This window comes from Hippichthys cyanospilos, chromosome 18 (assembly GCF_059441005.1).
Source record: "Hippichthys cyanospilos isolate Australia breed blue-spotted pipefish chromosome 18, RoL_Hcya_1.0, whole genome shotgun sequence".
Taxonomy (NCBI): domain Eukaryota; kingdom Metazoa; phylum Chordata; class Actinopteri; order Syngnathiformes; family Syngnathidae; genus Hippichthys; species Hippichthys cyanospilos.
The window spans coordinates 14,152,998-14,179,692 of record NC_142386.1 but is presented as its reverse complement, the minus strand read 5'-3'; the positions used below and the strand labels follow the sequence as shown (position 1 = coordinate 14,179,692).

At 41.2% G+C, this 26,695-nt stretch overlaps 2 protein-coding genes across 7 annotated transcripts in view; both read left to right on the top strand.

Annotated features, from left to right (window-relative positions):
* The window catches only part of ncam1a (neural cell adhesion molecule 1a), a 312,988-nt gene that overhangs the window by 128,553 nt on the left and 157,740 nt on the right, over positions 1-26,695 (top strand). The gene's annotated exons all lie outside the window — the stretch shown is intronic.
* Positions 1,540-5,719, top strand: LOC148409101 (uncharacterized). Its single transcript, XM_088439997.1, has one exon. The coding sequence runs from the start codon at positions 2,043-2,045 to the stop codon at positions 5,154-5,156; it is 3,114 nt and encodes a 1,037-aa protein (XP_088296123.1). The 5' UTR covers positions 1,540-2,042; the 3' UTR covers positions 5,157-5,719.

Below are 26,695 nucleotides of genomic sequence, written 5' to 3'. Positions count from 1 at the left end.
TCTGCTACAAACACAAAGACTTAGTTAGAACCGCTTAATGAGAATATAATCAAAGCTGAATTGTATGCTCAGAAGGAAGCCAGGAAATTACATTATTTTTCATTTTTGGCTTTTTTTTTTCATTTTTCTTTTTTTGGCTATTGAGATTTGAAGTGACATCTTTAATGTGGAAACCAATGTATGTATGTTTTTTTTTTCTATGAGAAAAAGAAAATTATAGAAAAACTGACAAAAAAAACCAAAGTAAAAATAGAATCATCAATTTGACTTGAAAAGGAAAAAATGGTTCTCCCTACTTCCGATTTGGAAGGGTTTAGGTACTGAGAAATATTAATATTTTTCCTTTGGGCAACAGTTTTTCACATATTTTGGTCCAGCAATTTCCTGTGAAATGACAAAAGTATCTTGTTCTCGCTTCATTTTATGTTTGTTTCATCTTATTTTATACTATATAAGCTATACAGTTTATAGCTGGATTCAAAGAGTACCAGTTGTCCACATGTTCCTTGTAAATAACAACAACAACAAAACTTTGTTAATATTAGGGCTGCACGATTATGGCCAAAATAACCCCAATAAATAATTATTTAGGTCAATATTGAAATCATGAATAGGAATCACGATTATACATCATGTTATTAATCAACATGTCTATTGCTTTTTTTATTTTTTAAAAAACAAGCACTATATAAACAAGGCTTCACGGCTTGATACTTACAAATAATAATAATAAACTAAAATAATTAATAAATAAAGTACATAAGAATTAAAAAGAATTTACAAGCAAAGCTTGGCACACAGGGCCACACAGCTAACTTACTTTCTGAGTGCAAACCAATGAAAAAAATAAGCCTACTTAGAACCCAGCATATTATTTACTTTTAAGCAAATTTGAATCAATTCGAATCAAAATATAATTTTGGGTCATTTTAAACCAAATTTATTCCAATTTTTGCTAATCGAATTTTTCAAAATGGGTCTCAATTGACCGCTTGCACTGTATATGTTAGGAATAAGGAAAATCAATGTCATTAAGAGTCATAAGAGAGAGAAAAATTGATGGTTTTATTCAAACATGTGGGAAACAATGTTCCCTGGTGGTAGGATGGTAAAGTGCTTGATTTGACTTTAAGCCAAAAATGTTCTTGACTTTTTAAATATTAATATCGTCGAGGATCAGCTTAATTAATTGTCGCAGCCAATATTGTGATAGTATTAAAATTGTACAGCCCTAGTTAATATGAAAAAAAAAATGACAGTTTCCCTTTGATATTCCGTCTTGCAAAGCAACCTGAAGTTGTATGATGATTTTGTATGATTCTTTGCACATATAGAGATTGAAGCAGAAATCAGTTTTGACTGAATTGGATTAAAAAAATGTTCCTGAATCAAACTGGAAACGCCAAAATTATAATCAAATCAAGAGACAGACTGAAGATTCTCACCCGTTTAAGGAAGCTTCGTAATGTTTTGGTCATGAGGTAAATGGCCAATAGCTGCTGATGACCCAATCAAATGTCCAATCAAAGGTCATTTTTGTCATGATCTGTTTTTCGTTGTGGGTTTTTGGGTTGTGTAGTTTCAGTTATAGGTCCTCTGTGTTCCCCTCGTCTGTCATCACTAATTAACCTCACCTGTCGCCCGCGTGTTCCCTCCAGTAAGTTTCCCCGCCCATTGTTGTCCCCAGGTGTCTTGCGTCTTAATTAGTTCGGTTAGTACTTAAGCCCCAGTGTTTTGCCGCGTCCCTTTGTCGGGTCATTGTTCGTCGTCCCCCCGCTGCCTCGTCTCACGCTCCTTGTACGTCTTCCCCTCGCCGTCTTGCCTCGCGTTGCCCTCCTTCCCGTGCTGCCTCCCGTTCATTGTCGCCCCCCGTTCCTTGTCGCCCCCAGTCAGCTTCAGTTCAACGTTTTGGTTTGCACTTTGTATTTTTCGATTCCTTCAACCCTGCCTGTGTTATTAAATCACCTTACTCGAACCTACCCCAGTCAGCCCTGCATTTTTTGGTTCCGCCTTTCCAACATCCCGCACCTCCTCAACCCGCCATGCCCCAACGTGACAGAATGACCCGACCAAAAATGGAACCAGCAGGACGCCCGCGGCGTCGTACAAAGCGCCACCACACTGCTGGCCCCGGTCCTCAGCCTGTCGCCTGTCCTCGTTCCCCCCGTGTAAGTCACAAGTCTCCTCTCTCCGCGTCGTTTTCCTCCGCGTTCCCCGTTGATCCTTCCGAGCTTCCGTATTCCACCATTTTGCCCCCGCATGTTTTTCGTGATTCTGATTTCTCTGATTGTGAAGATTATTCACCTCCCCCGTTGTACTCTCCGTCCGAACGCTCCTCCAACGTCACCCCTTACACGCCCTCCTCACGTCTCTCCTCCGCGCCCTACACCTGCGCTTCCGAACTCCCTTACCCCACTATTTTTCCTCCCCACGTCTTTCGCGATTCTGACTTTTCCGACACTGACGATTACTCACCGCCCTCGTTTCCACCCGAGCCCCTCCCACTGCCTATTAGCCCTCCTCACTACGCCATTGATTCAGATCTTTCTGACGTAGAGGATGGTTCTCCCTTCATTAAACTTCGCTCAGAGTCCGGTTCTGAATTTATTTATCCCAATCCTTTTTCCTTCGACAATTTTGATTTCGATAATGATTTTCTTTTTCCAAACTCCATTCCACCCATTTACATTAGTGACTCAGAGTCTGATTTAGACTATTTAGATTTTGAGCCTCCCATTAACCGCGACCTTTACCGGGGCACCCGTTTGGCCTTCTGCCCATCCCGTGGTGGCCGACGGGGGCGCCCTAGTAAAGGCCGCCAGTCTTCGTCCTCGTCCTCTAAGCACCGAGCACCTATTCCGGCACACCCTAGTCAAGAGTCACTCCATCCCTTAGCAGTCCTCACACCACCTCGTGTTTCTTCGCCTTCACCTCATCCCGAGTCACACCCTCCACGCACACTCCCGCCTGTCCCGGTCAAGTCTCCCCCTTGCGCTCGTGTTCCCCAAGCTCCCTGGCGGCAGGCTGATGTGGCAAGCGACCCAGTCCACAGTCCCCAGCCAGGCAAGCTGGAGGTCCCTGTCCCGGCTCCGCGGCGGCTGTGTGCCCCCGTCCCCGCTCCGCGGCGACGGTGCACCCCCGTCTTGCCTCCGCGGCAACCGAGCGCCCACTTTCCGGACTCTGTGGTCCCGCCACTGGTGACTCCGGGACTGGAGCCTCACGTCGCGCCGCCTTCAGAGCCTCTCGCCACGCTGCAGTCGGCGTCTTCAGAGCCTCTCGCCACGCTGCAGTCGGCGTCTTCCGAGCCTCTCGCCACGCCGCGGTCGGCGTCTTCCGAGCCCCTCGCCACGCCGCGGTCGGCGTCTTCCGAGCCCCTCGCCGCGCCCCAGTCGGCGTCTCCCGAGCCTCTCGCCGCGCCGCAGTCGGCGTCGTCCGAGCCTCTCGCCGCGCCGCAGCCGGCGCCTCCCGAGCCTCAAGTCGCGCCGCAGCCGGCGCCTCCCGAGCCTCAAGTCGCGCCGCAGCCGGCGCCTCCCGAGCCTCAAGTCGCGCCGCAGCCGGCGCCCCCCGAGCCTCAAGTCGCGCCGCAGCCGGCGCCCCCCGAGCCTCAAGTCGCGCCGCAGTCGGCGATCCCAGAGCCTCTCGTCGCGCCGCAGCCGGCGCCCCCCGAGCCTGAAGTCGCGCCGCAGCCGGCGCCCCCCGAGCCTGAAGTCGCGCCGCAGTCTGCGCCCCCCAGTTTCCACGTCGCGCCGCTGCCGCAGCCCGCTTCCGAGCCCTCCGAGTTCCCCAGGCTGCGCGAGCCCTCCGAGTTCCCCAGGCTGCGCGAGCCCTCCGAGTTCCCCAGGCTGCGCGAGCCCTCCGAGTTCCCCAGGCTGCGCGAGCCCTCCGAGTTCCCCAGGCTGCGCGAGCCCTCCGAGTTCCCCAGGCTGCGCGAGCCCTCCGAGTTCCCCAGGCTGCGCGAGCCCTCCGAGTCTCCAGAGCCACAAGCCGAGCCGCTGCAGGTGCCCTCCGAGCCGCTGCAGGTGCCCTCCGAGCCGCAGGCCGAGCCACAACTGCCAGCCCCAACACCGCTGCCCATCTCCCATCAGGACACTCCCTCCGTCCAGGTCAGTCCTTTACCTTCATTAACATCTCTGGTCCGTCCCCAGCAGTCAAGGATGTCAAAGCCGCTGCGGGAGCCTCCAACACCGCAGGTCCCGCCTCAGCCGCAGCCTCTCCTGCCTTCACCACTGCGGTCAGTCGGCCTCCAAAGATTGCCTCTCGCCCAGCCGGCTCATCCCGGGTCTCCGCCCGTCGGCGCCCTGCCGACGCATCCCGGGCCTCCGCCCGTCGGCGCCCTGCCGACGCATCCCGGGCCTCCGCCCGTCGGCGCCCTGCCGACGCATCCCGGGCCTCCGCCCGTCGGCGCCCTGCCGACGCATCCCGGGCCTCCGCCCGTCAGCGCCCTGCCGACGCATCCCGGGCCTCCGCCCGTCGGCGCCCTGCCGACGCATCCCGGGTCTCCGCCCGTCGGCGCCCTGCCGACGCATCCCGGGTCTCCGCCCGTCGGCGCCCTGCCGACGCATCCCGGGTCTCCGCCCGTCGGCGCCCTGCCGACGCATCCCGGGTCTCCGCCCGTCGGCGCCCGGCCGACGCATCCCGGGTCTCCGCCCGTCGGCGCCCGGCCGACGCATCCCGGGTCTCTGCCCGTCGGTGACCGGCCGATGCATCCCGGGTCTCCGCCCGTCGGCGCCCAGCTGACGCATCCCGGGTCCTCCTCTGCCAGCGTCCGCCTCATCTGGCATCAAGGACGCCCTCCGGACTCTCGTCGCCGGGCCCGCCTCCTCTGGCGTCCCGGGCGCCCTCCGGACTCTCGTCGCCGGGCCCGCCTCCTCTGGCGTCCCGGGCGCCCTCCGGACTCTCGTCGCCGGGCCCGCCTCCTCTGGCGTCCCGGGCGCCCTCCGGACTCTCGCCGCCGGGCCCACCTCCTCTGGCGTCCCGGGCGCCCTCCGGACTCTCGCCGCCGGGCCCGCCTCCTCTGGCGTCCCGGGCGCCCTCCAGACTCTCGCCGCCGGGCCTGCCTCCTCTGGCGTCCCGGGCGTCCTCCGGACTCTCGCGCCGGGCTGCGGAACCTGGTGCTTTGTTTGCGCCTCTGGTTTTTCTTGGACACTTTCAGTTAGTTTCGTGTTTTTGTTTTGGTCCCTCCTCCGGGCCCCCTTCCGCCCGCCCTGTTTGGGCTCTTTGGTTTTGGGTTGTTTTGGTTTGGGGTCGTCTGGGATCCGCCCCTTGAGGGGGGGGCTATGTCATGATCTGTTTTTCGTTGTGGGTTTTTGGGTTGTGTAGTTTCAGTTATAGGTCCTCTGTGTTCCCCTCGTCTGTCATCACTAATTAACCTCACCTGTCGCCCGCGTGTTCCCTCCAGTAAGTTTCCCCGCCCATTGTTGTCCCCAGGTGTCTTGCGTCTTAATTAGTTCGGTTAGTACTTAAGCCCCAGTGTTTTGCCGCGTCCCTTTGTCGGGTCATTGTTCGTCGTCCCCCCGCTGCCTCGTCTCACGCTCCTTGTACGTCTTCCCCTCGCCGTCTTGCCTCGCGTTGCCCTCCTTCCCGTGCTGCCTCCCGTTCATTGTCGCCCCCCGTTCCTTGTCGCCCCCAGTCAGCTTCAGTTCAACGTTTTGGTTTGCACTTTGTATTTTTCGATTCCTTCAACCCTGCCTGTGTTATTAAATCACCTTACTCGAACCTACCCCAGTCAGCCCTGCATTTTTTGGTTCCGCCTTTCCAACATCCCGCACCTCCTCAACCCGCCATGCCCCAACGTGACAATTTTAAGGAGAATGGTTGTTCTCTACTTCAAGTTTGGAAGAGTTTAGGGCACCATGTGTTCTATTCCTGATCAGACGCTGACATGAATATTGGCTGAACTTGAAATAAAGACAGAGAATTGTTCTCCCATAAAAGTGTGATGTAGGGTGCAGCTTTCTATTTGGAAAGGTTTTGGACTTTCAGATATTCTTGAACATCAGGAGCTTGACATTGTACTTTCAATATCTAATACTATAAGTAATAATTAAATCTGTGAGCTGTGATGTGCGGATCCTCATGCCCAATGTTCATCAAAATTTGCTCCTGTTTTTATATTTGATGCTGAGAGTAGCCTCAGATCACTTTTGAAGGAGCATAACTTTTTAAAAAATTTAGACCATTTTGAGGTTAATTGCTACTCAATAGTGGAATGGTCTAAAATCTTTCAAATTGGAGGATGTGTGTACTGTATTTTAAATAGCTTTAAAATGCAATTTTGAAGGAATAACATTTTGGGGGACATTTTTTGAGTTTGATCTTTTTTAGGTCAGACACTGCCTAAAAACAAAATGTATGGGAGGCAATCCCCCCTAGGACAGTTAGAACCCGAATTTTCCCTTCTAGGAGCCCATCAAGGTTTGGGGCCCGAAAATTCCCTTTCTAGAGCCCATCAAGGTAGGAACCTTGTCCCAAAATGGATGCTTCAAACCAAAATGGCAAATTTCCTCTTTTTTTCCTTGCGTCTTGGTGTGAATGACATGTCTATCAAAGTTCACGTTGATCAGCAAAGCCAGTCAAAGCACTGAGTGAATTTTAATGAGGTGATACATGTATCAGAAGGAAAACAAACAACAACAACAGGGATTCCATGAGAGTCACCTCAGTGCCTTGTGTTGGAGCCCTAATAACTTGGATTTATATAGCCCCCTTTTTAAGGGAATCAAGAACGCCTACACGGATTCGCGCAGCGCATGCATGAATTCAATACCAACCATCAGTGAAGCGGTAAATCTTACAAGCACCTGAAGTCAATTTCACATTCATTGTACCCCGTCCTTGGAACGGCAAAATAATGTTGTTTGCTGACTCTAATAAGCTCTTGCAGGTATGGTATTTATTTTTTAAGGTGTTTGGCTCTGCCGCGGAGAAAGCAGGGACAGCGGTGCATTCATCTTTCTCAGTGGTGGCTAATAAGATGTAGTGAAACCTCCGGCACAGAAACGGCAGTGGATGTTATCAGCACAAGACCTCAACAGTCCTGTATGGCTCTTGTATTAGATTGTGGATACAAAACTCACAACATTGAATGAAATGTGTTCCTGATTCACCAACACTGAACTTAATTATGACAAATACTCATTAGCATTTCGACACAGGTACTATATAAGTACGTTGTAGGTGCAACATTTAATCTGTGAGTATAGAAAGGTATTTAAAATATCTACCGTATTTCCCTGATCACAAGTCGCGGTGTTTTCCCCTCATTTTCAACCCCCATATTAGAGGGGTTGACCTATAACCGCATAACTAAGTTTTTTCAACATATATGTTTGAATAACATTCATTTGAACATTAATTTGAATGCAAAATAAGTACTATGATGTCATTTTCTAAGCTTAAAATGATTATATATTGCTCTAATTTGATATAGTATGCATTCATTATAGAGTGTTTGCGCAGAACATCGAAAAATGCACGGATTGCGTCTTTGTTTTCAACAACGAGGCTGTGTAAATATTATTTTTTTTGGTGGACTTTGACACATTATGAAGAGGAAAAGACGGCTTGACTTGTCTTCTTCAGCCCATGGACATGTGCTTGAAGCCGGCATGGATGTCGGCAGGTGAGGGGAGAAACAGCGAACCTTCCATGCTCTGATGTCACAACAATTGTCACTTTGGGAAAGAACATCCCAAGCAAGATGATCAGCAAATCATCTCTGAAAACCTCTTTTTCAGACTAATAGGACAGGCCCGAGGATGACAACCTGTGGAAGATTAACGAGGATGTTTGGGCAAATGACGAACAAAAAGGAGAGGACATCTATGAGTTAAATGAGAGGAATTATTTGGCGTGTCAGATAGTGATGATGACTTTTAAGGCTTTTAGACTAATTTATTTTCAGCTGTGTCAATAAAATAAAGCATTGAAACGTCTTATCATTTTATTGTTGCAACATTAGGTTCAGCATTTGCGTCTACGACGCGTACATTCCCTCACATTCGTTTCTAAACCCCCCCAATAACAACAGTATGTTATTTGATACACGATGAAGAAATGAATGCAAGTTTACCGTAATTTCGTCATTTTAATAACACACACCATGTGTTATATATAAACAGCCATAATGTAGGTAACCACTAAAGTCAGGGGTTAACTTATACTTGCGTTTTTGTACAGTTCATCCAAGTTGAAGTAAAAAAAAAAAACAAGATGCCACCGACTTATAAGCAAGGTCGACTTGTACCCTGATAAATACGGTAGCTATGTCAACCAATACATAGAGCCAAAGTTCAAGTACATCGATCTCATATTAGTCCAACAGGTATGACAATTTACCATGATTTAAAAATTGCTCAAGGTTTCAATTACTACTAACACTGTGTTAGTTATGAACTGTTCTATGTTTCTTTTAAGGGTTGTATAAACAGGGCAAAAGATTGACTGCTTGCAGAGCCGAGTTCACAAAATGCCTCTTTTGCTGATAATTGACACATAGTTGCTGTTTTTCACTTGTTTAGAGAATTGTTTGAAGTTTATGAAAATGGATACAGTTCAAATGCACTCAGAAAGGTTTATATGGATATTTTGTATGAATTTGTTTGTATGGATATTTGAGTAAGTTTGCGGAATTTACTGAAGTTTACTTCAGCCTGCAACAATTACCGTATTAAACGCACTATAAAGCGCACCTAAAAGCCATAATTTTTTTAAAAAGCTGATGGTGCGCCTTATAATCAGGTCCGCCTTATATATGGATCAATATTGAGATTGGGATTGGTAGATGGGGAATGAACTGATAAAGTAAGCTTTACCTGTTTGTTTTGTGTGTTAACAGTTGAACAAGGTTGGTCATATTGACATTGAGTTTATCCTATTGAGAGTTTATAGTTATTATTTGAGTTATTATTGTCACATGCGGTATATACTTACTTTTCTATTGAAGTTTTTAAAATATGGTAAACATAAACACATTATTTAGCAATTGTAGATTAGTGTAGTCCGTTAATTTCATGGAAGTATATGTCTAAATTCCATTGATCAGATTCAGTAAGAAGTCCAAGGACTTTTACTGGTTTACTTTTTAAAAAATCTTATCCAAATTCCTAAGTGTCAACATCTGATATTCTGATTAGTATATTCTGATGCTGATGCATTCATATTGGAGTAGGAATTAGCGTTACGTTGGGGAAATACGTCCCTCAATGTGGACTTCCTGAACCAAGTGTGCAAGTTGTGCTTGTGTCCTCCCTAACTGTGTGAATCGTTGACCCCATTCACCACATTGCCAAAATAGGAAGCGAGCGCAAGTTCCGCACTGTATGTCACGTTAATGGGATTTTTCAAAGGGTGGCTTAATTAGCACTTTGGGTGCATGAGGATGAGGAGCAATTTATAGCAGCGCCATTTTGTTCCCAACAGCATTCTGCCAATATGTCGTGAAACCCAAGAAGTAGCCTTGCTGTCTTTTCAGAGGCAACATGCTGATGTAAATACATGCTGGCATTTGCTGACGACACAGAAAAAAAATTGCGCCTCTCATGTTGGCTTGATGAGCTTGTCGTGGGAAAAAAATGCTGGACGCTCTCTGCTACAGAACGTGCATTGTGTTCATCAGCCAATTGAAAGCATGATGAGCTTGCTTTTTTTTTTTCCTTCACTCACTACATCCATTCCATGTCTCCCAAATACTTGTTTCCTAAATGAAGTCTCATAAAATGGTTATCAACAATACAGTCAGTAATTAAAATGTAATCATAACAAAATAGATTATTCGTAATTACTAGACATCATACAATCAGGAATTTTGGGGGCAATCACAATTGCCGATCAACAAGTTTAAAATGAACAAAAACACTGTCTATTTAAATAACTTGTTTAATTAGGGTAGCACAATTAATCAAATTTTAATCGCAATCACAATATTGGCTGCTACGATTCATTAAGATGATAATCGGCAATATTAACATTGAAAAAGCTGGCTGTCAAATCAAGCACTTTCTGACATCCTACCACCAGGGGGCAAACAAAAGATTAAGTTTAAGAAAGTTCAAGCGCGCAAGTCCTGCAAGAAGGGCTGCAGCTTGGTTTTTGCTTGACGCGTTCTGCATGTTCAGCGCAGCTCCACGCGTCAAAATGACGTCTTTTCGGCAACCACGCTCCTTCGCTGGCCAGATCTTCCGCAACGCATACCTTCTGGAATTTCTTTACCGCAGGGATGCGCCGGACAGAAAACATGGCGGATGAACTATTGCTTATAGGATTTTGCCGGTGAATACCGTAAACAACTCCTGTCGAGCATGCACACAGAGGTGAGGAGACTAATTAAAAAAAAAAAAAAAAGAAGCTTCAAAGAATTTGGATTGTTTGAATCTACTAGTGTTGTTTGTATGCTGTAGGCTCCATTTACTACCACCAGTATGAGCTGACTGCAGGTGAAAGCCACACCGAGTATAAAGTGCTGCAAAACGCATGCCGCGATGACAGCGTTGAAGGCTGGAAAATCCAATTAAAATAAATTGGATTGGAAATGACCAAAAATCACATTTGACTGCTAAGTCCATATGCAATTTGCGTGATTCTGGTACTTTTGTACTGTTTTTTCTTGCAAAAAAAAAAAAAAAAACTTTAAGGCTGTTGTAAGGTGTTGTTACAGGCCTGTTGTTGTAGTATGTGCTTTGTTCTAAGTATGTCAAGTGAGTTAGCTGTCTTGCCCTGTGCACTGAGTTTTTGCCATAGTTATTACTTCAGCTATTTATTTTCGTTTATTATTATCATTTGTAAGTCAAGTCTTGAAGCGTTGTTTATATATACTGCTTGTTTAATAAAAAAAAAAAAGCCAGGACAGGTTTGACCTAACATGATGAATAATCGTGATTTCAATATACTGGCCATATTTCAAAATTGGCCTATAGAGTGGGCCCCTGTGTTACGAGATTAATCCGTTCCGTGGTTGGGCTGTAATCCGAACCTATGTTAAATAGCTAATGTGTTTAGAACCCCAGGTATAAACATCAACATTGTACATACATATTAAAAATTGGTACCAAAATTGTATAGTAAGTGCTACGATCAGAAAAGATCATTAATAAAAAAGATAGAAAGGATGTACCTTTACCCTCGAGTGGCGCTTGTTATGCCCATATTCCCTAATAAGGGTAGCCTAGGCTAGGCTAGCTTCGTATTTCTTTATTATCTCCAGCTTTGTTTCCATATAAATCATCGTCTGACTTCTCTCTTTAACATCATTAGCAATCTTGGGACCCATGACTGACCCACTCAAGTTTGAATTAAGCAATAACATGCACTATAAATACAATTTTGTAACCACTTGCGATAGAACAAAGCTATACCAATCTGCCTTTTTGAAACGAGCAAGGCCAACCAATAGCGGACCAGCATCTCCGTCATGTGACGGCAACTGAAAATAAGTGCAATTACCTAAAAACGCCTGCAGATGGAGACCAAACAACAAAAATAACACCCGACCCCCGCGGGTCATTACAGTTGTTTTTGTCGCAAAGCAGGGAAAATACTATAAAGAGAGGACGAAAAAAACTCAGTATTACACATCGCAACATGAAAAAATGTAAGCCAGGGACCTTTTAACCCAGGGGTCCACTGTATACACACTCGTGTTTGTGGCTTCAGTGTTGTCTTATCCGTGGAAAACAAGTCAAAATCGCTAAAGGTTTCCGACCCCTGAAAAGATGGAAGCCTTGTAATTTGAATATATATTTTAAACCTTAATGTCTTGTTGAACCATTTTAATTAAGCGAAGTATCAAAATAATTTCACTCGATCATTCTTGTGGCAAGTCACCTTTTACAGATTGATCGAAATGCCACAGTTACGGTATTTGCAGTTAATGTTGTATGTATAGATTGATCTTTTATACAGTTTTATTTCGAAACGTCTTTTAAATGCACCACATAGTTCGAAACTTGTCCCATACGGTAAAGGATTCAAAAGTTTTATTGTTCACTTCCCTGAGCAGACTTACATTCCACACAATAATAAAGTTGTCAATAAAAAAAAATTACAGCATTTTCTTACCTTCCTAATCAATGACTTTTTATATATATATATATATATATATATATATATATATTTTTTTTTTTTTTTTTTTTTTTTTTTTCAAATTGTTGTGTTGTTATTGTCAGAGAGGTGATACCATGGCAATACAAAAGGAGTCATGATGACGTGTGTATTTTAAAGTGGCTTTTGCAGCACGTGGTTTGCTATCATGATATCTGTTGCTTTTTCCTTGGCCTTGCTTTACCAGAATAGTTACATAGAATCTGACATGCAGCAAATGTGTTTTATTTTATAGTTTTCTATTCATCTTTCACACAAATCGATGTTTTTTGATGAAACCAGTTTCCTCAGACTTCACTTTGGTATTTCCCCAAGTTTGAAGGAAGGCAATCCAGGAAACCATACAAGCAGCTGTTAAAATGCATAGTTGACAGATATTTGTCTCCATCTGAAGCCATTATGCTTGTGTATTACAATAACAGATTGCTTTTAATTAGAAGCATGCATTTGTACAAATCTGTCTGAAAGGAAATGCAAAAAAAATAGCTCCTGTCAAGGGAGGCTGGAGAAAGGTTTTAGTGTGTTTCACCCAGTGGCGTTTATTTTTCAATGTGGGCAGGGTCTCCTTTGTTCCCTGCTTGTCGTGGTTTATTTGCAGGAGTTCAGCATGGTATTATGGTCTCTCTGCCTTCTTCTGTGTAGGTCTTGATCTGAGCCATCCCCCAACCAGGGGCGAACTTACCATCAACTAAACCTCTTCCCTATGCTTACTTGCAAATGTCCTGGGTTCATTTACGAAGAGGAGATTAAAATAACCCCGTTGTCACTTTGTTGTGAAGAAAAAGACAAAAGAAGAAGAAGGAAAGGCAAGATAAAATCAAACAGTTTTTAATGGGTAAGATTGAGCCGCTCCCAATTTTTGAAATAGGAAGTAACCAATCATATACCTTTTTAAACATCTTTAAGTCAGATTATTGAAAAGAATAGGAATGTTTGATACCATTTTTTCTCAGGGTAATGCCAGTATGACTATTCAACTCTTGCATTGTCATGATACCATCATAAGTAGCAGTAATACACCCCCCCCAAAAAAAGACACATCTGTGAAAAGAAAGATCTATCCTAAGATTTTTTTTTTTTTTTAATGATGACATACTTCTATTTTTGTAATTTCTTCTTTTGGATCTGAAACTGCTCCAAAAGAGTAGCCAATTCAGATGACATCATCAGTGTAGATATTGAAATAAGGCCAGGCTTTGGTCCGACATGATACTTGGTATCGGTCCAATATGATACTCGGCATGGGCACTTGCACATCCTTAGAACATAACGTATTTTTCTGTGTATGTTGACCTCATGTATAAGTCGACCCCCACCTTTTTTACTTTAATTTTACAAAAACACGAGTATAAGTCTACCCCTGACTATAGTGGTTACACATATTCTCGTTGTCCAATTAAAACACATAGTGTGTAATTAAAATGACAAAATTACTATACTTTTATAACGAATAACGAGTAACATCCTTGTTACTCTTCCAGGAGTAGTCATATTCAGACCCATCCAATTTGCTTGAAATGGAGGTTACGGAGATGATTTGCTGATCATCTTACTTGGGACGTTTTTTACCCAAGTGACGACTGTTATGAGATCGGAGTGTAGAAGTTTGCCTTTCGCTTTTTGTCCCATCACCTGCCGACATCCATGCCGACTTGTTCCAGCACAGGAGACATGTCAATCCATATTTTCCTTTTAATAATGTGTCAAAGTGCATACACACTAAAATGGATCCATACTATCTTGAATTAGAGGTACATATAATGATTTTAAGCCTTGTAAATGACATATTACCTATTTCACATTCAAATTGAACTTGATACGGAGAAATATGGCTATCAGTTTTTGATTTAGCTTCAAATTAATATTTTAAAGTTATTTAAACAACTTATACCCAATTTCTGCCCGTAATAAAACAAAATACAAATTCGTATGAAGTTTATTTCAATAAAAGGAAAAAACAAACGAATCAAGACGGAAATTTAAAAAAAAATCACCTATACATGACAAAAATATGAAAAGCAATGTTGAAACTGAATGTTGGACTGCACTAAAAACTACTTGTCTCTCAGTCTTCCCACACCACCAACACCACCTGCTTTATTATTTGTTTTTATAGCCACTCATCTCTGCGCGTGTCCATTTTTCTACCTTTGATCTTTGAAGCTGGAGAGTTAAGAAAGTGCAAACTCATGGCAGAAGATGTGAAAGACATTTTTTTTGGTTCATAATGCTTCATAATAGGGGTAGTAGTAGGAGTGCTGACTCAGCCCCCTCCCCGCGACCGGCACTAAATGGGTCACCGTGACATCCATCCTGATAACCCAAAGGCATTCTTTCCCGCGTCATCCTTAGATGTTAATTAATTGTCAGCAAACTTAAAATATTGTTTAATTTCTGTTTATTTTTTTCTCCCTGCAAGGATGCAACCTTGCGCGCGCCCCAAAGTGATTATCCAAGGCTCCAACACTAATATTTTCTGAATGAGCTCTCAGGAAATGACTGGCAATGGAGCTGTTGTCCTTGCTAAACTGAAGCACCCCGAGAGCCATCGTGACCTGAACAATGAGGCGCTCTTTAACCTGCTAACACTGTTTTGACTTGTTTTCCACATCTATTTGCTTTCGTGACATGCAATAAAAGACTTAAATGTCTCCACCTGACCAATAGATATCTGTAAATTCTTTATCTTCCCCTTTCCTTTTGCTCATTGTGGATTTTTTCAGCCAAGATAGAGCAAGGAAAAACCCGGCGAACGGTCAAAACCCTTCAGCTTTGTCCATGAGTCTGATCGTTTAGTTTTGCAGCATTTGCATAAGCAGAATGTGTTGCTGGAGGAAGCCCAATCAGCATTAGCAGTCTGGCGATGGAACTTGGCACTCCCTGGCTTGAGGGAGCATAAGGAAAAGGAAGCAAAGCAGAAAAAAAAAAAAAAAGCGAAAAACTCATCCGTTTTCAAAACTCACTTGGGTAATTTTGATTTGAATAACGTTTAAGCATAAAACATTAATATTGCGCGAAGAAGCTCAGTGCTCTTTTTGCCAAATTCAGTTTTATGTCGCAAAAAGACATAATCAAAGAGTAAAAACGTGTACCAAATAATAATCACCAACTCGGTCACGTTTTCAAATTAGTGTATGAGTACCCCTGGAGTGAAGGCACTTTAGGGGGTAAATGCGATTTTAGAAATACACCTAAGGACAGTGTATAATGTCCTAATTTAATGATTTTTAATGTCATGATAGGAAAAGCACATTTTTCTTTTCAAATTATTAGCTAATTATATGGTACCAGGTTTAGGCAACATTAAACATTAAATAGACATAGAACATCTAATAAACAACAACCAACAAACAAGAAGGAAGACAATAACTTTTAGGGGTTAGGGTTAGGGTTAGGTACACCTTTCTTCTACTGTTCTGGTTACACTTTCTGTCCGCCGCTCTTTTGTTCATGAGAGTTGGCTCAGGTTACAAAACCACTTGCTGGCCTGAAAGATTAGGGGAGACAATATGGCAGCCAGTTAACAATCAGTTTCTGATAGTGGGTGACGTAGGTGGAAGTCCATATACTATCAGTCCATGCAACACTGCTAACCTCTTTCCCAGGACCATGGCGACAGACATGGGATCTGTCGCCATTTTCTGTTCCATCCTGTGATTACATCATCGTGCCTTTGATTAGGTCATCATACCTGTGATTCATTACAGCTGCAGTAGACATGACAACTCCAACAGAAAATATCCATGTCTATCAATATACATGTTGCAGAAACAAATATGGGATAATCTATATATAATCATTCTAACAGAACCTGAAGCATTTTCTCCCTAAAATGTGCTTTGATTTTTTTGCAAAACAATTGCTAGCCTTTTTTGTTACCCTTTTATGGATGCTCATTAACATCAGTGATGTATTATTTATCTGGCAGATGAGCCAAAGATAAACACATGATGTTATGTGATCTATCTTCTGGAGTTGCCGAATAAAATACGCTTAGAAATAACACTCTTAAGTTCAGAAGTGTAATACATCAGAAACCGAATGTGCACAAAATCTGTTTTTACCCCAAAATGCTTTGTGCTTGTTAGGGGGTACATGAACATTTTCACAAGGGGTAAAAATGGATTGTGACCTACTCACTGAACTAGGTTATAAGAAACAAAATGTGACTTTTTTTTAACAATTTCAAACATTCCCATTTGAATTAATAACTTAAAAATATTCCTAGTTGCAGAATGCTACAAGAGATTCACAATAATTATGAAGCACATCTGTTCCTCCTTCTACAGAGGCGTTTTCTTAGCTTTCCCCATCCTGACATGTTTTATGATGGAGTGGAGAGGCTGGATTTTTCCTTGCCAAAACAAACACATATTTGTACGCAAGAGGATGACAAATGATACGGTGCCGCTCTTTTTAATCACCATTTAAATCATTCCCACGATGTGCCTCTGTGGTCCTGTCGTTTTCCTTTTTGGGGAAGTGTGGCGTATCTGCAATCTCCATGCTTGCAGTTGTATATCACTTTTATGGTGTCCGTGCTGTCTGATGTGCTACCCGGCACGTTGCCATGACACCATCACATCAGGGGATGCGCTGATGGAGTGGTAGACCTGCAGACAAGCTTAAACTGACGGCTATGAGACTTGTTTCGGTCGGCGTCAATAGACTTCAGTTACTGGAAGATACAAATTTAGTCCTGCCTCAAAACAATTGACAAAACCTCTCAAACATTTTAGTGCTGGTGATAAACTCCAGCCCACAATGGTCTGTGTCCCGCATGTTTTCAAAAGCAATTGTCGAACCTTTTGCTTTCACATTTAAAGTTGTACTTTGTGTACATTGTGTACTTCGTAAACAATGGCAGACTTAGCCCTGCTGAGATGGGCATGAGACTTAAGGAAACGATGAACTATTGCAATTCATAAAAATAAATATTTCTCCAAAACAATAGAAGACAAATTCTACATTTTTTCCATGACAAGTTTATGTTGCATGAAAACTAACTGAATGCTCCCTAGACAGGTATGAGGCCTGAATATGGTCTTATTGTGAAAAGGCATAACACGCTTCCATCTCCATAACAGTAGCTGCGTCCCTCCCCCAAAATGATAAGTCAAAAATAATTTTAGTTATTGTGGTCCAATCAATCTGCACAGCGCACCTTTTACTACAAAACTATTCATAATTTGAAACAATAGAGAATTACTTGTCTTTCAAATTGGAGAAGCCAAGAAGACTTGAATTGGACTTCACAAACAGTGACTAGCTTAGCACTGCCTGCTTGGGTATCAAGCTTGTGCTCTTATCACCCAGGAAACAAGGCTATTAGATCTTGAGTTGGATTCTGACCAATTTAGCATACAGTACATGAGTTGGTCTGAGGTCCAATCGCTGAGCATGTATAAATCCTGCTTAAAATCTCAAAACTATTCTTTCTGCGCTTCTCTTATTGAGAAGTAGTAGTTATACGTCATAAAACTTTCTTGGGACTGCATAGACGTGTTTGAAGCTGGTGGCCTAATCAGCCAGCACAGAGCAATTTTGCTGAAAGTCTGAAAACAGTTTCTTCAAACTAATAGAGGAAGAAACACTTGCCTTCTGCTCTTCCCAAAGCCTTCCCAGAAGGTTTATGTTGTACTCTGTAAACATCGCCTAGATGGGTGTGAGGTTCACAGCCCAATTAACCTGAAAGACAAAATAGGTGAATCTTCAGGACAATAACGGAAGTCCAAGTTGCATCTTTTGGCACCTGATTTGTGTGGATAAGTTGAGCAGTTTGGGACCTATTTTCATTCATACATCCATTTTCTAGAGCCGCTTATCATCGCAAGGTTCGCAGGTTTGCCGGTGCCTATCCCAGCTCACATGGGGACACCCTGTACTGGATGCCAGCCAATTGCGTGGCACACAGACGAACAACCATTCACACATCCAATCACACCTAAGGACAATTTAGTATATCTGGAAAATACAAATTTTATTGGTTAGCAATTGGTACAAACCAATTGTTTCGCAAGCAGCCCCATAATGAAACCAAAGATGACCCACAAATCACACAACTACACCTAGGACAATTTAGAATGTCTAGTATACCTACCATGTGTGTTTTCAGAATTTTAGAAGACACCAAAGTACCCAGAGAAAATCCACACAACCGGACAGTGTAAGCTCCACAAGGAAAGCCAGCACCGGAAGCAAGCCCCAGACCTCTTGCCCTATTTTTAATATATATATATATATATATATATATATATATATATATATATATATATATATATATATATATATATATATTTTAAATCTATTCTGCTTCAGATGTGATTGACATTTTTACTAATTATTGGCGTGTCTAAAGTGTTGAAAATGAGCTGTTCTCTTTGATGGTGCATTGTTAATGGTCGAACAAAAATGCCGTTTTTGGGGTCTCCTGAAAACTGACTCTTTTCGAGGTACAATGGACCCCCATGTTACAGCGTCCCTGGCTTTCGTTATTTTCATGTTGCGACATGGAATACTGAGTATTTTAACGGCTTTGCGACAAAAACAACTGTCATGACCCTAGGGGGTTGGCTGCATTTATGTTTTGCCTCCACATGCTGGCGTTTTTAGGTAATTGCACTTATTTACTATTGCCGTCAAACTGCTTCCATGCAACGCATGACTACAATGCTGGTCCGCTATTGGTCGGTGTCTCCTCACGGAGATGCTGGTCTGGCTATTGGTCGGGTTCACTCGTTTCAAAATGGCGGAACGTGAAGCTTTGTTTGATTGTAAGTGGTTACAAAACTGTATTTATAGTGCATTTTACAGCTTTATTCAAAGTTGAAAGGGTTATCCATGGGTCCCAAGATTGCTAGTGATTTTAAAGAGAGAAGTAAGAAGATGATTTCTAAGGACATGAAGCTGTAGATAATCAAGAAATATGAAGTATGCTTCCCTTACTAGGGAATATGGGCATAACAAGCGCCACTCAAAGGTAAATAAATCATTTTTATATTTTTTATTTGTTATGATTTCTGATTTTATACATGCATGTTAAATATACTTAGCACTTACTGTACTATTTTGGTTCCAATTTTTAATATATATGTACAATTGTAGTGTTTTTACCTGGAGTTCTAAACGCATTAGCTAATTAAAAAAGGCATGGATTGCCCATCATACGGTGAATTTGTCTTACCAGCCCAACCGTGGAAGGGATTACTGTCATAACACGGGGGCCCACTGTATAAGGTTTTCGCCAGACTGCAGCGATATTCATGTTTGGGTTCTTTTTGTAAGACTTTTCCATATTAATCATTAGCAAAAGGTAGCCAAAGCTAAACAAAATATGGTCAGGTTTCATTCCACTTCAAAAAAAAAGAACAAAAAACATCTGAACTAATCGCAGCTATCTAATGATAATAGGTGTTAGCATAAAAAAGCTGAAGTTTAAAAATGTCATTTTCAATCCAAAAATAAAGATGTGTGTAGTTTTATTTATTGTGTAAAATTAGTAACAGGTGACAAACGTTAAAGCCTTGTCTTGGGTCTGGATGCAAATTTGATTTATTATCGCCAGATAACCAAGTACTTAGAATCTTTCATTTAGAAAATATTGCCACAAAAAAAATGGCAACTTATACTGCTATGTGTTTGATTCATATGGACACCAACAGGCCTCAAAGCCTGATAGACAGAGAACTAGGGAAGAACTGGGACTTAACAATGGCTAAAGAAGCAGAAAGCCAGATGGCGCTTTGTGGTAAAGTGCTCGAGAGGGCCGCTTGACGAGCTTGGGTGGGTGTGGCTTCACAATAATTCACCACCATGCTACGGCTTCTTCTGTCTCTTCTTCCTTGGACAAAAAACAGCATAGGAGATAAAACTTAACTTTGGTTTGAACTGCTAATGTACTAAATAATCACCCCGGCAATGCCAGGGTTCGCCGCAGGAATGCAGCGTCGTCACCTTTGTCACGGCCAAGCTGCCTTTTGTTTGTGGAAATAAGCGAGACGTGTCACCAAAGATAAATGCCCCCTAACAGCAACTCAAAGCTATTCAGCTAGCATCAACTGTTCGTAGGACACTTCCCGATGTTTTATGTTTACATGATGTCAACCGTTTTATCACTTTTTATGGCATGGACTGAAATGCTGCTCGGACTCCCCACCAAAAATTTGAACTGAAGAATTGAAGAATTTGCATTTATAAATTGAAACATGTTTAACCAACTCGAAAAAATTATTAAGTCAACCTTTGCAAGATTGAAAATGAAAGTGAATCAATTCCTGTGTGATTTATATATTATGTTTTATATTTTGTTTACGCAGTTAACTGAAGCCTCTTTGAAGGAATGTTTGGAAATGTACTAGTTTTATGCTTGAGTTGACCATAAACTACATTACACAACATTAAAACTGAGTCAAAATAATTTAAAAGTCTACAAAGCCTTGTTCAAATGTCAGATCTCTCTCTCTCGCTCTCTCTCTCTCCCTCTTTATATATATATATATATATATATATATATATATATATATATATATATATATATATATATATATATATATATAAATGAAGTGTTACCAAATATGGCTCTATCCTATTAAACACCGCTCCACAACTTTCAGACTCATACATGTTGAATGCTGTGTTCTGCCACAACCGTTCAAGAGGAGATTTGGGTATTTCGAAGTGTGGTTACTCACATACCTCAGCCTCTCATGGCAAGCTCCTCATGGTTTGTGTGTAAGTTCTGCGTGGCGACAAAATTCACCCATGTCGTCAGCTCCTTGCCAAGCAGCTGCCTTGTTACACCTCATAAATACATTGTGAGTGCGGGGTTACATTTTACACCGGAACACGTATGCGCAACACGTTCAACAGACCTGTAAATCCTTGCTAATAATCATACTGAGACTATTTTGAGAAGCTTCGCTTCCTCTCTGCTACACCTGTGCTGACCGAAACAGATTTTGTTCGCAGCTTGCTGCTTTAATTGTGTGCCTGGTTTACCCAGGAAGATGATACAAAAGTATAAAAATAAAACTAGAATTTATAAACGTTCCTCCATCCATTTTCTAGAGCCACTCATCCTCACTCGGGTTGCTGGCTTGCTGTTACCTTTGCAAGCCATCTTCAGGCAGTATGTTGTAATTGTTGACTATCAATGCAAATATTTTTACTATTTTAAACTATGAGGTGTTTCTGGAAACAAGTAACATTTGAGCCTCTTTAATGTGTCTCATAAACACAAATATATATATATATATATATATATATATATATATATATATATATATATATATATATATATATATATATATCTATATCTATATCTATATATATATATATATATATATATATATATATATATATATATATATATATATATATACACACACACAGTCGGCCCCCAGATCAATCCGTTTCGCGTTAGGGATCATAATGAGAATTTGCTGTATGGCAGAAAATCCAACCCTATGTTAACTAGCTAATGCGTGTAAACTCCCAGGTCAAAATTGTACATGTATGTAAAAATGTATGGTATCAAAATAGTATAGTAAGTGCTACAGATATATAACATACAACATATACAATTAAATGACATCATAAATTAAAAATATATAAAGTATTTTTTTATCTTTGAGCTACATGATGATCTTGTTATGACCATATTCCCTAGTGAGGGTAGCCTAGCCTACCCTAGCCTTCATATTTCTTGATTATCTCCATCTTTGTTTCCATATAAATGATCTTCTTCTCTCTTTAAAATCACTAGCAATCGATGGGACCCATGACTAACTAATTAAAGTTTGAATTAAGCACTACAATTGCACAATAAATATCATATTGAAAGCACTCTCAAATGAGATCAAGTCTTTAGGCAGCCATTTTTGTGACCTATGCGCCGACCAATAGCAGACCAGCATCTACATGATCCCGTGACATCACGCTCATAGACGTATGGCCGCCATGTTGGATGTGTCGCGCACATTGACTGCCATGTTGGATGTGTCGTAATACGACAGAAATGGCGTAAAGAGGGGACAATGTGTACTTTTGCTACCATCCCCATAGTGCAGCAAAAAACAGATAAAACTGGACAGGAAATGTCTTCTCATTCATCGTTTGGCCAGTTTGACATCATGTTCTTCATCACACACAAGGGTAAAAAGACTCCATCAATAAGTCATCATCAGAACACGATGGCTACAGACTGCAAACACTAGTTCATCATTTTTCATGCTACAGATTAGCACATTGAGACATTCATCAATTAGATGAGTAAGACCGTCAAGTCTAACTCAGAGGCAACACACTGCGAAAATCAAATTAGTGGGATGGTTTGCCATTGTTCTTATTTGTAAATACAAAAAAAATAGTCCAGCAGTGGGACATCGCACAAATGCAGGAATTGGATTTTAATCAGATAATCAGACATCTTACCGCAAATGGCCTTTGGTCCAAGAAGAGACCACGCTGCAGTAGAGGAGATATAATTTTATTTGATCAAGTCAAAACTGGCAGGCATGAATCCTTGTTATCTTTGTTTTTTTGTTTTTTTTCTTCAAAATAAATAAGTGGACACAGAAATGCTGATGATTAGCAACTAGACATCAGGCTTAAAGGAGTAAAAACCTGCTTTCTAAAACTGCCAGTATAGCACCACAATATAAGTGAAAGAAAGGGGAAAATGTTATGAAATATTATTTGACAAAAACCCTCAATGTTTTTAGGAATTGCATAGGCATATATATATATATATATATATATATATATATATATATATATATATATATATATATATATATATATATATATATATATATATATATATATACACAGTGGGCCCCCGGGTTACGAACTTAATCCGTTCAGCAGCTACGCTCGTATCTCAAATTGCTCGTATAGCGGGCAATCCAAACCCATGTTAATCAAACCCATGTTAATTCGTGAATGCGTGCAACGCGCGCCGAAGCCTTAGGTAAAAACGACACACTGTATACATATATTAAAATTGAGTGACATAATCTGCTGTACACTTGCATTATATAATAAATACAATGAATAAATAGCTTTCACCTTTGAAACGACGAGACTTGAACTGGGGTGTAAGCAGAGGGGGGCAGAGTCCAACGCTCAAAGTTAACACGGCGATAGATATGCTATTGGTCTTACAGTGTTACAGTAACTCTTTCAGTCAGGGTGCAAATCACGCAGATACTAAAACATCATCCTCTTATTTCTTTCTTTACCGCTGCTAGTAATTTTAGAAGCTATGTCTAACAGATAAAGTTTGCAAAGTCTTCACAACATTCCGTTTTTCACTAATTTTCTCTCCTTCCTTCCATCCTGTCCCATCAAGCTAGATAAAGGCGTTCGACCAATAGCATATTCGCATCTCCGTGACTGACTGATAATTATTCGCACTTTTTTTTTTAAACGGTTGGAATGTATTGACAATTAATTTAAAAAAAACACACATTTAAACCAATGACAATTCTTTGTCCTGCAATCGGCACATTTAATTTCATGTCAGCTGTTTTTCCCTTTAGCTGTACAAACACTACACTTAAATGGTAATATATTTAGACACCGTGAGTGAGACAGTCAGTGTGACGTTGTAAGACCAATAGCGTTCATGTTACTGCCACAAGTATCTACTGATGATTGATGTTGTCGCTACCTTTGATTTTATTGACGCAATTAAACGAGAACATTTCTACATACTTAATGGCCGGCATGTCGGATTGCTCGTAAGGCGAGAGGTTTGTTCGTAAGCGGAGGACAAAAATCTCCCTGATCCACGCTCGTAAGGCGAATTGTTCGTAAATCAGGGTGCTCGTAAGCCGGGGGCCGACTGTATATGCAAAAAGGTGAAGCTATGTCCACACTCAACAGTACAAAAGAGGAAAACTGACGAAAAAAAAACAAAAAACCTTGAAATTCTAACTTTATTGTGAGGAATCTACCTTTAAAGTTAGACTTTTGACTTTAAAGTCAAAATTACTCAGTCACAATTTTTTGATGCAAAGTTTTTTTTTAATTATTAAGAGGGCATTCTAAAAAGCCAGACATCTAACTGTAACATCAGTATTGTTTGAATGAAGTCAGAATGCTGACTGAAGTGGAAATTCTGAGATTAAAGAAAAAAAGTCATATTTCCTAAAATTCATTCAAAGTGGAAATTCTGATAATTAGGCCAGATTTCTGAGTGAGAATACTGACAATAATTTCTCCTCCACTTGTTTTCTGCAAGAAATGTGTCATTTCAGCATCATGTCCTTGGCCGAACTTTTCAAATCCATTCAGAGTTTTTTTTTTCTTTTTTTTTCTGGGCTTTTTGCTTATGTTCAGAAAACCTCAGAACATATATGTTTTTTGACAAGCCTTTTCAAGAATCTATCACTGTCTCTTTTTAAATAAGCACTTTGCTCCTTATAATTATGTGCATTTGATTTTTGAATCTTGGCGGGATCAAAGATTAACTATTCATGGATTTTTTTTTCTTTTTTTTATAATTGGCTTGTCATAAAAGCTCAACGTGTAATTCAACACTTTCTCATAGGAAACTTCTATTCTGCTGGCTAGAAACATTTTATGGCTTGCTACTGAAGCGTCATTGAATTGAATAAATCATGTTCCAGACTGGAGGCTATAATTTGATGTGGTTCATCCATGAACTTAAAAAAATGTGATCCTAAACATAGAAACTATTCATTCCAGGAATCAAATTATTGCCTGATCTATCCTGTTACCTTTCCAGGTTGTACAAATCTATCTGTCACAGATTCAAGAATCTTGAAGACTGACATCATTTAAAAAAAAATAAAAAATACAGCTTGCCCTCCAGCCGGTCAGTGACAAGAAAAGTCTCGTTTTACAACAAGTGTCTTCCCTTCAGGGTCTTGTCATTTTTTTTTTTTTTTTGACAGAGTACCTCTACCATTTTTGCCCAAGGATGACCCCTACTTGAACATAGTTGTCAGGCCATGAGTAACAGCATATAAACCAACATGTCTTGGTTTACTTGAGAGTCATTTGGTTGACAAGCAAGAATGATTTTTTCCAGTTTTTCTAAGCATTGTCTGGATTATTCCAATTTATGAATATATTTTCTATGGCACCTTCAAAAGGGCACCTTCAAAGGAGGCACATCCAAATGCTTTAATTTTATTTTCAAGAGTGGTTGAAGAGACAGAAAAAATATGAGCAAATGACAGAACAATGCCACCCACGGATAAATGTCATCATGACAGCGCAGTAGAGACAAAATGAATCTCTTTATTCAACTGGAAGAAAGGTGGTCGCTGAGACGATAACGAGCCAAGTATCTATCACATGTAGGAAGTCGTCAGGCGTGTTCGGTGAAAGTGATGTGCACAATTATAAAACTTGAAAAGTATTTATTTGTTAGATTGACAACGGATTGATTATTAAACTAATTGATAATGGCTTTTGACCGCCAACTTTTTCTTAGGATACCCTTATTTATTTAAAACTGTCAGAATCCTCAGAATTTCAGCACACACACACACACACACACACATACATATTGTGTAGTTGCAATGGTTCAAAAAGACATTAAGGTTTAAAATACCTATTCAAATTACAAGGCTTCCATCTTTTCAGGGGTCGGAAACCTTTAGCCATTTTGACTTGTTTTCCATGGATAAGACAACGCTACACTATTATACACACACACACACACACACACACACACACACACACACACACACACACACACATATATATATATAGTACAATTAAAAAAAATACAAATAAATAAAATATAGAAAGGATTTATTTATGTTTATGTGAACAGCTTTTTATGACCATATCGCCTCGTGAGGGTAGCCTAGCCTAGCCTAGGCTAGCTTAGCCTTCTTCGTATTTTTTGATTATCTCCAGCTTCGTTTCCATATAGATCATCTTCTTACTCCTCTCTTTAACATCACTAGCGATCAATTGGACCCATGGCTCACCCATTCAAGTTTGAATTAGCAGTAAAATGTAGAGTAAATTGTTATTTTAAGCACTCAGACACGATCCAGTTCATAGCATGCTGCTATTTTGACAGTGACGCCGACCAATAGCAGACCAGTACCTTAGGGAGTGGTGACACAGACCAAAAGCAGACCAGCATCTGAGTGACGCATTGCAGTGCAGGCAGTTTGACGGGACCAGAAAATAAGAGCAATTCCATAAAAACAAAACAACACAAATACAGCCAACCCCTAGGGTCATGACAGTTGTTTTTGGCGTAAAGCGGGAAAATTACCGTAAAGAGGGGATGAAAAAATGTTACAGATTACATCGTAAACTGAAAAAAAAAAACAAAGGCAGGGATGTTGTACCCAATATATGTTAGGGTTGCACTATTAATCGAATTCTAATAGCAATCACGATATTGGCTGCCACGATGAATTAAGCTGATCCTCTGCAATATTTAATTTAAAAAGCTATACATGTCAAAATAAGCTCTTTAAATTGCTCAGAGGTGTAAATGCAATTGTAACTCGGTGTACTTTGTCTCTCGGCTACACTCGCTTGCTACCCGAATGAAGACAAGCATAGCAGGAAAATATATGGAGGAAGCATCTGTTTTTGATTG